Source organism: Canis lupus, chromosome 16 (genome assembly GCF_048164855.1).
Source record: "Canis lupus baileyi chromosome 16, mCanLup2.hap1, whole genome shotgun sequence".
NCBI classification, from domain to species: Eukaryota; Metazoa; Chordata; class Mammalia; order Carnivora; family Canidae; genus Canis; species Canis lupus.
Window position 1 is genome coordinate 46,472,598 of NC_132853.1, and position 15,954 is coordinate 46,488,551.

The following is a 15,954-nucleotide window of genomic DNA, read 5'->3' on the forward strand; positions in this document are numbered from 1 at the left end:
AAGGTGGGATGGAGATTTCTATTAGGGACATTATGGAGTACATGCACACACGGGCACAAGCATACACACATGCACACGCACACACACCATACACCCATGTGTATAAATATACATGCACATGTATGCACACTCATACCACCTGTCCATGTAGATGCTTAATAATTTTTTAACAAATAACTACATAAATCACAAAGCACATCTATCATCTGCTTATTAATTTTTGGTACCTATCTTGCACCACATTTTCTCTCATATTTACATGCAGTTGTACTTCATAAAAAAGACTTTCAATCACGTTTGCAGAACATTCATATCCACTAATTATTAGGCAGCTGTAAGAGAGACTTGTTAATCCAACTGAAGAAATAAAATGTATCCTTGAACACAGCAGACTTTTCCAATACTTGGCAATTTAAACTGAACTAGGGAATTCAGGCAAAAGAAGGAAGGGGTCCTGCTATATACACAATGCACCTGCAACAAACACAAAAATATGCCAGATTTATAGAATACATAAAACCGAAAAAAGAGAAAGAGGAAAAAAACACAGAAATTGACAAAATAAAATCAGAAAAGAGATCACTCTATGCATCCTAATATATCTGCAGTGTACTTCCCAGACTCATCCTAAAGCTGCCATCACCAGGACATATTTCAGACCAACAGTATCTGCTTGGAACGACACTTGTAACTGTCAGTAAAATATTTTGAATTCAGACCATAATTAAGAGAAATATGAGTTAACAATATGAGTTATCTTTATGATAGAATACCTCAAAAGAAGTGACATACCTAATTTATTTTAAACACATATTGTAATTTGAACTAATGGCTAAGGGCTCCTAAGTGAAAGTACTATATGACTATGTGAGATTCGTAAATAAGAAGTATTTTTATTACATTTCTCTTGGCACTACTAAACTATATGAAAATATTTTTCTTAATTAAATTAAATGCTTCTCCAAGAATAACCCATCCACTACTGATTTTGTTTACATCAAAAATAAGTTTATACTATAAATATTGTGTTATCTGAAATTTCAGAAAAGAAATGATCCAGTGGCCTAAGTCCAAAATTAAAAAGGTAAAATTTCCAAAAATTATCTTACTGCTTTTTCCCTAATTTTTCTTAAAATCCATATGCTATAACAAAAAATTCAGAAAATGAAATTAAAGAATTAGTCAAAAGTAAATTTTCTAAGTGAAAACTACTTTATAAGCCATTAGACTAGAGAAAATATACCAAAACATGAGCAGCAGCTATTTCTAGACAGTTGGTCTTAAATTTTAAGTTATTTTAATTTTCTTTTTTCATGCTTTTCTGTATGTTCTGTAAACATTCATTATTTTTATAATTAAATATATTACTTTGAGGCATAAACCTTTGTATTTTCCATCATTATTTTATTTTATGACGCTTACCTTTTTTTCCCAATCATTATTCAGAGATTCTGTACTCTGTTCACACATCTTTTTTAGCTCCGTAATCTGGTTTTCTTTGGTTTCTCTGATAACTTGACAGTCACGTATAAGGGTCTGAACTGTCAAAAATGATGGAAACATAGTTAAGCCAATTCTAGCTACCTCATAAGAGTCTGATGACAAAAAATATGGTTTAACAGTTAACAGATAATTTCATTTTCTGCCAGTCTTCTCAATTGTCTAAAGTATCTCTTAGTCCTTCCTTCCTCCATTCCTACTACCAAAGCCTTGGTTGAATCCATTATTTATCACTCTGTAGGTGATTTTAACAGTGTTCTGACCTCCATATCATTCTCTCCCAGTGGGTCCTCCATTGCTCTGAAGAGGACCTTCTATAGCACAACCCCAGAACCGTTACTCCTAGACTTGAAATCTTTCTACAGCTTCCCTCACCTAAAAGGTAAAAGCCAAAAATCTCTAATATGGAAAACAATTCTACATGATGTGACTACTTCCTGGCCATATCTCTCACCACCTCCGTATTTTTAACCTTGTATTGTAAACACACCAACCTATCTACAGCTTCCTGAGGCCACATTCTTTCACTGCCTAACTGTGATCATTTATTATGTGGAATGCCCATCCCTCCCTTGTTAAAAAACCCCTACCTATCCTCAGTTGCAACTCAAGGATCATCTTCTTTATGAACTATTCACCAACCAGATTTCTCCCTTGCAGAGACAGGAAGAAACTCCTCTTTATCCCCAGGGAACCTCATCTATTTCTCCAATAAATCACTTATCACTTTTAATATGTTACAATGGTTTACTTGCCTAACTCCCAAGGAGAAAGATATCTCAACTTTTTATCTGCAAGGCATAACAAACACTACCATACAGGCAAGTACTCAAAAAGATATATCCTGAATACAGATGAAGGAACCCATCATTTCAATATATCATCACTCCTAGATACATTAAAATCATTGCCAAGGTTTATGTTACTGAAACAAAATAGGCTTTAAATTGTATAAAACATTTTCCTTATAAATCATCTAGATTTCTATCTTCTTTTTTAAAAATGCTTTGAATTACTGCTGATTTAAGTGAAAATTTGTTTAATATATTCATGTAAAATAAATTCTGGAGGGTAAAGTAAATTCAGTTGTATGTTTGCTTGAATGTACTATTTTCCTAGCTTACTGAACATGTTCCTCACTTACTATAAGATTGCAAAATTTTCATAAATATTTACATAGAAACTTCTTTCACTCATGTATCTCAACTATGTAACACAGGAGGGAAACAGGCAAATGATCCAAGCTAACCATATAGTCTTTAGCACCTACAACATTTTACTTCACAATTCCAAAATTAAAACTAAGATCTGTTTGCAATTCAAAAAGTCTTAGGAAATATTATTTTTAAACCTTAGGCATGTTTAAATTGCCTGGTTTGAATCAGAGTAAGAAACGAAAACTTAGAAAAAAAATTTTAAATATTTTTGTAGCCACTGATATTTGGCGAAAGAACCTGAACAAATTTCTAATTACTCCCACCAACGTTTAAGGCTGGAAATAAACCTAAAAATATATATTTTATTAATTTACTTGTATATGTAATTGCCACCCTATATTTCAAGGGCATTACCATCCTCTCAGATACATTCAGGCTTGGTGGTTTGGGAGAGAGCCAGTAAGTTCCATATGGAAACCCTAAACAGAAACCTCTCCCATCGCCTATACCTTACCTTCACCAAATCCTCCAAAATATCTTCTTCACTTCCACTCTCACTACCCTCCTCACCCTCACCATCATTTAGGCATTCTAGGTCCTTATCACCTCACATGCAAAGTCACAGAAACATGGAAGCAGAACATCCTTGAGTTGGAAGGGATTTTATACCTCACCATTTTATAATGGTTAAGCCATGGCCCAGAAATTTCCTGATGTCATATAGCAGACACTGAAACAGCAGAACTGGGATTAGAGCCCATGTTTCTAATAAGTAGAATGCATTCTCTCTCTTTTTCTTTCTCTCTCTACCCCACCTCCATGTTGCTTTTATTATAACAAACTAGAAACAAGCCTCACCTTGTTTGGCACACCCACCGTTAACAGGCTACTTTCCTAAAACATGAGGTCCTAAAGCTCACCTCTCAAAAATCTTCTCTGACTTCCCAACATCTACAGGTAAACTTGAAACCTCAAAGTCTGAAACTCAAGGTCATGGTTAAGTCAGGCCAAGTCCCATGTCTAGTCCTTTTCAATCCTCCTAATGGTATAGGATATCCACTCGAGCCCAGCGGTTCAGCAGCATCCTCCCCATACCTGACAACACAGTATATACCTATCCCTGTACTCGAAACTCTTCAAACTAAACAAATCTGACAAAACTTTTAAAGTTCCTTTCTCCAAAACATATTTTCAACATTCACTCTCTCTGACCACTGTTGCATTTCAATTTTGTAACCTAGTCGATTTTACACTTAGTCGATTTTACACTTGATTACATGCTTTCTCTTCCTTCGTAATGAAAGTATAAAGGGGGAATACTTTTTAAATGTTTGTTCTGTCAATCACAATGCCAGCATATACCACAAAGCTTAAAGTAGATAATTAATGCATTGAATTTTATTAGACCAACAGGAGTAATTTCCCTAGACTTCCCTGTGAAAGCCAGTAAGCTCTAATCTATAACCCACCCAGGGCAGTTCCAGTCCAATAAGGAGAGAGAGCGTTAAGAAGAGGGAGGAAGAGTGACAGACTCATCCAACTCCTTAACCAAACCAACTACCACTACCGCCACCACACACACACACACACCACACCCCATGTGCGTACATACACACACACAACATATGCACATATACACACACTACATACTCCATATCCCACATACCTACACATTCACATACACACATACCATACACATGAAATACTCCATATCCCACATACCCCATGTACCCCATATGCACACACACACCATACACACATATACATACACAAATCACATACTCCATATCCCACATACATATATACACACACCACATTATCATACACACCACATACCACATACACACACCCACACACACCTACCCCATGTACCCCATACACACACATACACATCCATATATACACATATCCCACACCCCATACATATACGCACATATACACATACCACCTGCACATACACATCACACACACATCACACCACATGCCTTCATACACACCCACAGTTTTTCCTCATACATATGAAAATCCACAGAAATATCCCCATGTCAGAAATAAAATTTTACTTTATATAGCCAATAAAATAAAATGCGAATGCTTTTTAAAAACTAATGTAATAAAACATCACCTTTCATTTCAAGTTTTCTAATAGTCTCCTCCATTTCATATTGTTTCTTTTTGTATAAAGTTTTCAATTCTTCTATTTCATTATTCTTTCTTTCTAAAATCTGCAAATGAATTTAAAATGCTTTAGTAAACTATTTTTTATACATAGGACACATAACTTTTTAAAACAAGCACAATATTTTTTGCAAGTCTATCTCAGCTAATCCCATTAATGGTTTCCCAAAAAAGATGTAAAAATTATATTTTAGTGCATTGAGGAAATATCAAATACAATAATTGATTACTGAAAGAAATATGTTATCAGCTTCCAATTCTAATGTATCAATTCTTGAGAATCTAAATAATAAATTAGGTGAGTCTCTAAGATATAATTCCGAGATTAAAGTGTCATAAGGTAGCAAAGAGAAACCATCAGAAAATTGGCATGTTGGCTCAGCAAAATCCCCTCCCCACTGCACTGGGACAGAACATCTTCAGATGAGTGGTCCCCTGGATCCTCCCTCTGGTGTCCTTTCTTTTTCACGCATAATAACAAGAATCCCAGATACATGGGAAGATGTGCTATAATAAGCTTCTTTTATATCTAGCTCTGCTATTATGAATCAAAAAATAAGTTCAAAACAAGCCAAAAATTGCATGAATTTTTTACATCATTAATTGTACTATGTCAGAAGTTTTAAATGAATCATTTTATAAGATTAAATCATGATTTTATACTTCTAAATATATCTACACACACGTATCCCCCCCCCCAAAAAAATAGAGAAATAACCAAAACATAGTAGCCAGCAAGTAGGACAAAAAATGTGCTAACAAAGGGGAAAAAAGAAAACCAAATTGAGGCAGAAGTATGAATATCCATTTTTCTTATAGTTAGAGTATATTTCCTATACACCCAAATTCAGCTTTAAAAAAAAAATGGCAGAAAAAAATAAATTAAAAATTTTTGTTAAATGGCAGGAGGCATTATTCACAAACATCTAACTTTTTCTTAGTGCTTTTACTATCAGTAAAAGTTTTAGTTCAAACTCTAAGAATGATTGGTAAATAAGAAAAGGAGCTAGTTTGATCCTAATGTTCATAAACAAGCATAAAAAGAAAAAATGAAAAAAAAAATAAAAAAATAAAAAAAAAACAAAAAAAAAAAAAGAAAAAAAGAAAAAATGTCCACAAAAAGATAAAAAACTCTAATTTTGTTCCTCCCCAATTTCTGACACTTAGAAAATGCCATCCAAGCAACAAACCGATGAATATACTTTCCAAATCTGGCATAAGGTCAAGGATTTTATTTATATTTTACCTGGCGTTTCAAACTAGCTGCATTGCTTTCTTTTTTCACGCAGAATTTATTTTAAAAGAGGAATTCCTGGAAAGAATTTTATTATTAAATGTTTTTCTTAGAATAGATTTTTGTAACGGACATACCAAGGAGCCTATTTCAAACTCTATTACTATGATTTTTCCAAGTTTATTTTTATACTTGTTTATCTTATACATCACTAGATTCTATTTCATTTGGATATACATTATGTTATATTAAAGTTACATTATAAATCTCTAACATATTTGTGACATAGAGCTGTTTTTATCTATCCAATTTAAGCTAAGGTAAAATTCTAGTAAGAGCAGAAAGTAATACTGGCCTTTAAAATGTGAATGGGAAAGAAAGAAGAAGGAAAAGGATTCAATATTTTTCTCTTTCTAATTTTCAATCCGTGGTTTCCCTCTTGTTGCTTTGAAAGAAAAAGAGCCAAATAGGCACCTGACTAAATATTAATATATTTTCAGCTTTTGAGAAAGTGTGGATATGTGATGTGTGGCCTCAAGTCTCTGCCACCATCTCTGTCACTCAGTTTTGTGAGGCAGGATCAGGCTTCATTGTGAAACAGTAAATGCCAAGTTTCTATTTGGATTGATCTTCATGTATTAAATATGTAAAAACATCACACAACTTTTTAAACAATACTAAAATAGACTAACATTCATTCAAATTCCAAGTAGGATAACTATAAATTGCTTATTGGTGCTGTGCCCATTAAGAAAAATAAGTTTTCTTTAAAAAAACAAATTGAAACATTAAAAGGCATAAATTCCAATGAACTACTGAAAAAAGAAGCCTACATTCAGTGCTACCATCATGATACATGCAGTCTATACCAAACAGAACTAAATACAAAAGTTCCTTTTCTAATTAAAAAGAAAATGTTAATTTCCAGAAACCCAAAAAAGTATCAGACTAAAACAAACACTAGTGTTTACAGCTGATGTCTTACTTCAGCTTTTACAAAAGGTAATAATTACAGACTGTAAGTCCAGCCTTCAAACATCAGAGGAAGAACTAACAAACAATGCAAGCTATAAGGATATTTACTTAAATACATTTGTTTAGAAAATGAAGTTTACAGGTCAGCTTTGCCAAATTATTAATTTAACCAATTCCATTTATAGCACAGTTATAAGTACATAAATAAATGGATGGTGGGATGATGGTCACAAGAGCTAGACTATTCTGAGTATTCAATATTAATACAAGAATATTATAGCAGATACCCTACCTTCTGAACATCGGCATCATGTTTCTGCTGCAGTTTAAGCTTCTCCTCATGACATTTAGCTTCCAACATTTTTGTTTTTATGTCCAACTTCAAGAAAAACATTTTAAAGGTGTTATTAACATACTTTTTTTCCCTTTGGCAAAAGCACACAATTAAACTAAAATAATTCCCGATGTGAGAGTATCACTTTCCACTTTTTTCTTATAGTCACTGGTCTAGCGATCACATCATTTCACCAACACATTGGTGACATTCTTTGCTTACTTCCAGGCTAATTTTCAAATACATTTCACTGGAAAGGCAAAACTGAGACTACTAAATACAGATTCAGCAGTTATCCCCCCTCCTGCCACCCCTCAAAAGAAGTTATTTTTGCTAAATCCCAAAGTAGTTCAGCCTTTGTTTACTATTTTTGAGTCTCTATTTAACCTTTTTACTGTTTTATTCTCATATCTACATGCTCATTAAAACTACTCTTATTTACCTACATACTTAATTATGACAAGTTGAGAGTGGATGTCCACAATTATGGCATATTACTGATAATTACACATTTCTCTTAATAGATCTTCCGTTCTATCTCCTGGAGTCGTAGATTCCAACTACTTCAAGGAAGTAACTTGATCTCCTTTTGAGCATTCATTAACAACCCCTATCCTTATCAAACCAATATCTACTGTACCAGTGTTCTAAGCAAAGCCAGTCAAAAATGTAACCAATCCTTGTAGATAATAACCGGCACAACTCAGAATTATAATAGTGGCAGGTTTTAAGATGAATAACATGAAATTGATTATCTCAAATGTAAAAGTTTGGGAGCATCTGATGCCCTTACCCTTTGAAAGAATATATACACTAGAGTCTGACAGACTTCAATTCTATTGCGAATTCTCCTCCCACTACATTAACTATTGTGACTTTGGGCAAGTCACCATTTCGAGACTCTATTTCCTCTCCTGCTAGTTAAGATTAATTATCCTTACCTCAATGAGCAGTGAAGCTTATTTTAATAGTATCATTTAAGTAGCTACATTTAGAACACTACATGGCACAAAAGTAGGTACTCAAAAAAATTAGTCTACAACCTTCAGGAAAATTTTCTTTTAAAATAATACAAATGTACTGTCAAAATACTCTCTTGAAAATGTTTGAAACACTTTATATTTTTCAATTGCTATTTCAAAAAAGTAATGAATCTGAACTTAAGATAAACATGCATGATCAAATCAACATAGTAAAATGAAATTTAAAACTTTTACAAACAAAGTTAACACAGTCTCATGATGTTTTAAACACTGAGCGGTGGAGAGGGCAGCAGTCATCCATTTACTACACAAAAGGAAGAAATACTTAATGATTCCATTCTTTTGCCTCTAACTCCCTTTGTCACTTCTTCCTCATTCTAGCAGAAAGGGGACTGGGTGATCTAAGTCTACATGAAGATCCTAAACAGAAGCATTTTAGGACTCTATTGAAAAATAAACTCAAAAAGCAATATAAGCAAGCTGGGCATATACAGGAGACAGAATTCATTGCCATATATTTCCACAACACCTTCGAGAGAATTTGTCATACCCTGGCTTCTGAGGATCAGCCTTAAATGCCATGGAACTATGTAGCCATAACCCAATCCACCTCCTCCCCATCTGTCCCACTTTTCAATCCTGGTTGACCAGATTAGGAATAAACACCTGACATATGCTTAACCAATCCATTAGTTGGAGAATAATCATTCAAATGCTCTCTCTTAAGAATCTGAAAGTAGAATAGCAAGTTAGCAACTTTGGGGAACAAATAAGTTCTAGAGGGGCAGGAACCAAGAGAAAGCAGATGAATCCATTATACAGAACACAGCAAAGCACATAACCAACACCGCAAAGACTAGAAGCCACACAGCATCTGAAATATTCACTAAGCAAACTCAGGCCCTAATAGTCTCCATGACACTAGGCATATTTGAATTTGAAGGTTTTTGTATTCCTTTTTATTTCAGGGAAGCTTGATGGATCTCTGTTCTTGCAACCATAGAGATATGTCTAAATTTGATTTTTCTGCTATAATTTTTGCTTTAGTATAATATTAAATTTAAAGAAAAGTTGCAATAATATTAGAAGGCATTCCCATATGCCTCCATCTAGATTCACAAACTGTTTACATTTTGCCTGATGTGCTTTATCATTTCTTATATCTATATCTACTTGTACATAAAACTATTTTCTAAGCCATTTGTGAGAAAGCTAGAGACATCATGCTTCTTTGTCCTAAAAGCTTCACTGTATATTTCCTTAAAACAAAGATGCTATCGGGATCCCTGGGTGGCGCAGCGGTTTGGTGCCTGCCTTTGGCCCAGGGCGCGATCCTGGAGATCGGGGATCGAATCCCACGTCAGGCTCCCAGTGCATGGAGCCTGCTTCTCCCTCTGCCTGTGTCTCTGCCTCTCTCTCTCTCTGTAACTATCATAAATAAATAAAAATTAAAAAAAAAAACAAAGATGCTATCTTCCACAACCACAGTCATTATCAAAACCAGGCAATGTAATAGAACACAATAACATTACTTAATGCACAATCTACAGTCAAGCTTTATCAATTATCACAATAATGATATTTATTTCTATTTTTGCCCAATTCAAGATCCAATTCACAAACTGCCTGTAGATATCATATCAACTGTATCTCCTTTAATCTAGAACAGCCTTTGTGTTTCTTGATCTCGACATTTTTGAAGAGCACAGCCAATCATTAAATGTCTCCCAATTTGGATTTGTCTGATGTTTCCTAATGACTAGACTTACTACATTTTGGCAAGATTAACACTAACATGACACTGTGTCCTTTTTCATTCCATCTTATTAGGAGGAGGTTGGTTTGTCCCAATATTGCCAATGTAACATTTGGTAACTTGGTTAAAAGAGAGAACACCAAGTTATTATAAGGGTAGTACTAAAAAGAAAGTTTCTCTACTGTCATCCTAAAATAATAATAATAAAGGAGTATCTCTTTTCTGGAAACTCTTACCTTGACACCACAGAATAGCTCTATATTTCTGCCTGTGCTCTGGGGCATGATTCATGATAAATTAATTATCAGGATTAGAATATAGAAATGATCTTACTAGTATAGTATATAAAGACATTACAGGACACATGATATAGATATACAGACATGCATACATCTTTGTGCGTTTATATACACATACCATATGCATATGGAAAGATAGTAAACATCCTTGCTTAATTTAACACAAAGACTTTAATTCAAAGACTGAATAGAGCACTTCTAATTTGACACCCCCGACCCCACCCCACCCCGCACCTCCCATCCCCTACCCTACCCCCGCCAGTAAATCTGATTCCAAACAACATTTAAGTTTTCTTCAACTGGGCTTAGCATATACACTATCAATTTCAAAGTGAAGAACCATGGGGGTCTACTTCAGATTATAATGAGGCTACTTCTCACCTCCCACTGTTAACAAGCACTAAATGGTATGAAATGTAGGAGGTGACCATTCCCAGGTATTAGGAAATGGGCAGTGTGATACTGACATCCTCCTAAGTTGAGCCCCACTATCATTCCTGGGCACAAACACAGTCCAAGCAGAGACCCAAAACTCTACTGAACTGGGAAGGTAAAGATCAGAGTTCAGGACAACTGAAGAAGCTGGAATCTTAAGTATAGGGCACTAGGGGAGATGAGAACTGCCACCAGGAACCACTGCCAGTCCTTGACCATGGCTGGGATGTATGTGCATTTGGCACATGGGGTGCATGCATAGGTTAAATAACCAGGCAATGGCTGCTATAAGGTAGAAAATAGAATAGATACCACAGATCACACAGTGCTGTGAGATATATTGAAGGCCCAGCCCAAACAAACTAGAGGCATCTTCCTAACAACTTGGGAATACCTGGGCATTCAGCCAAAATACCACAAAGGCCACACTTTAGGCTTATCCTAAACCTACCCAATGAAGTTTAAAACCAAATTTTTATAAGATCCTCAGAAGAGACAGAGCTTGTAGATTAGATTCCACCACGTTGGCGGAGTTTGGGAAATATCTCTGACTTTCCACATATTTGCCTTAATGGAATGTAACGCCAAGTTTACACAAGTTAGAGGTTATTAACCAATAACTGAACAGCCCATAAAAACAACAACAAAAATCACTATTCTATGGAGGAAGACCACAGAATCTAGAGGTCTCTAAAATGTATCATCCATAGTGACAATGTCCTTTACACAGAAATTAACAAACATGAAAAGAAAAATGTTGTCTATAAGCTAGACAAATAAGTAAAAGGATGAACCTACTTGGCACGCAAGACTTTAAAGCAGTTAATATAAACAGTGCAAAGAACTAAATGAAAATATATTCAAAAAATTAAAAATGTATTTTAATGAGAGAAAAGATAAGGAATCTCAGCAGCAAAATGGAATTATAAAAAGAAACAAGTAGATATTCCAGAACAGAAGATTATAATAACTGAAAGGAAAAAAAATCTCTAGATAAGCTTAAGTGCACATTTGAGATGGCAGAAGAAAGTGTCTGTAAATTTGATGATGCATCAGTAGAAATGATGTAGCTCAATGACCTGAGGGGAAATAAAGATTAAAGAATCAATGAAAAATGAACAAAACTTTAGGAAGCTGTGGGACAAAAATCAAAGAGCCTAGTATACCTAAAGAGGGGAATGAGAAAGGGAGAGAAACTAGTTAAGGAAATATTGGCCAAGAACTTCCCAAGTTTGAGAAAAAATAAACACTAACTTAGAGATCCAAGATAGTCAGTGAACTCTGAGCAGGATAAATACAAAGAAAATAACATCTAGGCATCTTACAGTCACACTGCTGAAAACCAAAAATAAAGAGAAAATTTTTAAAACAGCCAGAAGAAAAGAGACATTATCTACAGGGGAACAATAATAAGAATGACTGCTTGCTCCTCACAAGAAACAACAGAAGTCAAAGGACAACAGAATAATACCTCAGAAGTGCTGAAAGGGGGCGGGGGGAACCATTTCAGATAAAAGAAAAGCTAACACAAGTTGTCACCAGTAGAAGTACATAACAAGAAATAATAAATGATGTTCCTGAGGATGAAAGGAAATTATACCAGATACAAACTCAGATATGAAAAAAAGAAGAGTACATGAGAGGGTAAATAAGTGGATAAATACAAAAGAGCATCTTTCATTCTCTTCTCCTAATTTCCTCAAAAGACAACTACTTAAAGCAAAATTAATAACACTGAAAGGTGGGGTTTAATGTATGTAGAACTAGGTCAACAGCAGAGAATCACGGCAAAGTTAAACTGAATTACACTATTTTTAAATTATTAGATTTGCAATGTGGGAAGCAGAAAGTGGGAACCAGTGTGAAATGGTTCAATATTGACACTACATAGACTTTGACAGGGATATCTCATCATGTTTTTGACTTGCATTCCCCTGCTGACAAGTGATGTTGAGCATTGTTTCAAATGTCTTTTAGCCATCTGTATGTCTTCTTTGGAAAAATGTCTATTCATATCTTCTGCCCATTTCTTAACTGGATTATTTGTTTTTTGTTTGTCTGTCTTTGGTTTTTGTTTTGGGGGTTTTTTTTGGGGGGGAAGGGGGTTAGGTTTGATAAGTTCCTTGCATTTTGGACCCTAACGCTTCATCAGATATGTCATCTGCAAATCTCTTCTCCCATTCCATAGGTTGCCTTTTAGTTTTGTTGATTGTCTCCTTCACTGTGCAGAAGCTTTTTATCTTGATGAAGTCCCAATAGCTCATTTTTGCTTTTGTTCCCCTTACCTTCAGAGACATGTCTAGGAAGAAGTTGCTATAACCAAGGTCAAAGAGGTTGCTGCCTGAGGCACCTGGGTGGCTCAGGCAGTTAAATGTCCAACTCTTGATCTCAGCTCAGGCCTTGATCTCAGGGTTGTAAGTTCAAGCCCCCATGGTGGGCTCCAGGCTGGGTGTAGAGCCTACTTAAAAAAAAAAAAAAAAAAAAAGGTGATGTCTGTGTTCTCCTCTAGGATTTTGATGGTTTCCTATCTCCTATTTAGGTCTTTTATCCATTTTTAATTCTTTGTGTGTATAGTACAAGAAAGCAGTCCAGTTTCATTCTTCTGCATGTTACTGTCCAGTTTCCCCACACCATTCATTAAAGAGACTATCTTTTTCCCATTTGATATTCTTTCCTGCTTTGTCAAAGATTAGTTGGTTATACAGTTGTGGGTCCTTTTCTGGGTTTTCTCTTCTGTTCCATTGATCTATGTGTCTGTTTTTGTGCCAGTACCATATTGTCTTGATGACTACAGCTTTGTAATATAGCTTGAAATATGGAACTGTGAAGTCTCTAGCTTTGCTTTTCTTTTTCAAAATTGATTTGATTATTCAGGGTCCTTTGTGGATCCATACAAATTTTAGAATTGTTTCTTCTAGCTCTGTGAAAAATGCTGGTGGTATTTTGATATAGATTGCATTAAATGTGAAGATTGCTTTGAGAGGTATAGATATTTTCACAATATTTTTCTTCTAATCCATGAGGATGTGAGGTTTTTCCATTTCTTTGTGTCATCTTCAATGTCTTTCATAAGTACTCTCTAGTTTTCAGAGTACAGATCTTTTACCTCTTCAGTTAGGTTTATTCCTAGGTATCTTTTGGTTTTTGCTGCAATTGTAAATGGGATCAATTCCTTGATCTCTCCTTCTGTTGATTCACTATTGGTGTATAGAAATGCAACAGATTGGGCAGCCCGGTGGCTCAGTGGTTGTGCCACCTTCAGCCCAGGGTGTGATCCTGAAGACCCAGGATCGAGGGATCAAGTCTCACGTCGGGCTCCCTGCATGGAAGCCTGCTTCTCCCTCTGCCTGTGTTTCTGCCTCTCTCTCTCTCCCTCTCTGTGTGTGTGTGTGTGTCTCTCATGAATAAATAAATAAAATCTTAAAAAAAAAAAAAAAAGAAATGCAACAGATTTCTGTACATTGATTTTTGTATCCTGCAACTTTGCTGTATTCCTGTATAGTTCTTGGTGGAGTCTTTACAGTTTTTGGTAGGGGTTTTCTACACAGAGTACCATATGGTCTGCAAATAGTGGAATTTTCAGTTCTGGATTATTTTTATTTCTTTTTTATCTGATTGCTGAGGCAAGGACTTCCAGTACCATGTTAAATAACAATGGTGAGAGTGGACATCCCTGTCTTATTCCTGACCGTAGAGGAAAAGCTCTCAGTTTTTCCCCATTGAGGATACTAGCGGTGGGTCTTTTGGGTTTTTTTTTGTTTGTTTTTTTTTTTAAATCAAGAGTCTGATACTTCTTCCCCTTATTTTTTTTTTTAATTTTGATTTCTTTATGATAGTCACACAGAGAGAGAGAGAGAGAGAGAGAGAGAGAGAGAGGCAGAGACACAGGCAGAGGGAGAAGCAGGCTCCACGCACCGGGAGCCCGACGTGGGATTCGATCCCGGGTATCCTCCAGGATCGCGCCCTGGGCCAAAGGCAGGCGCCAAACCGCTGCGCCACCCAGGGATCCCTGTGGGTCTTTTGTATATGGCCTTTAAGATGTTGACGTAGGTCCCCTTAGCTCCACCTTGTTGAGGATTTTTATCAAGAATCGATGCTTTCTCTGCACCTATTGAGAGGATCATACGGTTTTTATCCTTTCTTTTATTAATGTAATGTATTACACTGATGATTTGCAAATATTAAACCATCCTTGGAGTCCAGGAAAAAAATCCCACTTGATCATGTTGAATAATTCTTTTAATGTACTGTTGGATACAATTTGCTAGTATCTTGTCAAGAATTTTTACATCCATGTTCATCAGAGATATTGGCCTGTCATTCTCCTTTTTAGTTGGGTCTTTGGTTTTGGAATCAGGGTAATGCTGGCCTCGTAGAATGAGTTTAGAAGTTTTCCTTTCATACCTATTTTTTAATAGTTTGAGAACAATAGGTATTAATTCTTTTTTTAATATTAGGTAGAATTCCCCTGGGAAGCCATCTGACCCTGGACTTCTGTTTGTTGGGAGACTTTTTATTACCGATTCAATTTTTCTGTTAAAGAAATTTTTAAAAGAATTAAAAGAAATTTTTAACTGACAATATCAAGTGTCAGTGAGGATTTGAACTCATATATATTGCTGATAGGAGTACAAAATTGTACAACTACCTGAAAAGCAGTTTAGCAATTTTATCCAAGAGAACTAAATACATAAGTTAACCAAAAAACTTGTACATTAATTTTCATGGTAGCTTTATTCATAACAGCCAAAACTGAGGACAAAGCAAATAGTGATTAATCGGCAGATAAACAAATTATGGCATAGTCATACAATAGAACACTACTGCCTAGCATCATCACACCACATACTGCTAGGCCAGGAGAACAAAATTCAAAATCTAAAGCATGGTTTCTGCTGAATGTGTCTTGCTTTAGCACCATCATAAAGTCAAAAAATGCATAAATCATCCTAAGTTGGGTACCATCTATAATATCTATTTCAGTGTAGCAGCAGCAGCAAGCAGTGAAAAGAAAATACTGCAGAAGCAGAAAAACAATAAATACTTGACTAATTACATACAACTTGCAAATCTCTGTTCCTAACAATTTACATGCATTATTTC

General features: G+C 35.3%; 1 protein-coding gene across 10 annotated transcripts in view; it reads right to left on the reverse strand.

The window, feature by feature from the left end:
- Positions 1-15,954, reverse strand: part of CEP112 (centrosomal protein 112) — a 400,571-nt gene that overhangs the window by 317,725 nt on the left and 66,892 nt on the right. For all 10 annotated transcript variants that reach the window (XR_012009149.1, XR_012009150.1, XM_072781073.1 and 7 more), the window contains 3 exons: positions 7,337-7,423; positions 4,783-4,882; positions 1,423-1,541 (listed from right to left, as the gene is read on the reverse strand). Coding sequence is in view for 8 of the 10 variants with exons in the window: in XM_072781073.1 (XP_072637174.1) it covers positions 1,423-1,541; positions 4,783-4,882; positions 7,337-7,423 (306 nt within the window). In the remaining 2 variants the exon portion in view is untranslated. The remainder of the gene's footprint in view (positions 1-1,422; positions 1,542-4,782; positions 4,883-7,336; positions 7,424-15,954) is intronic.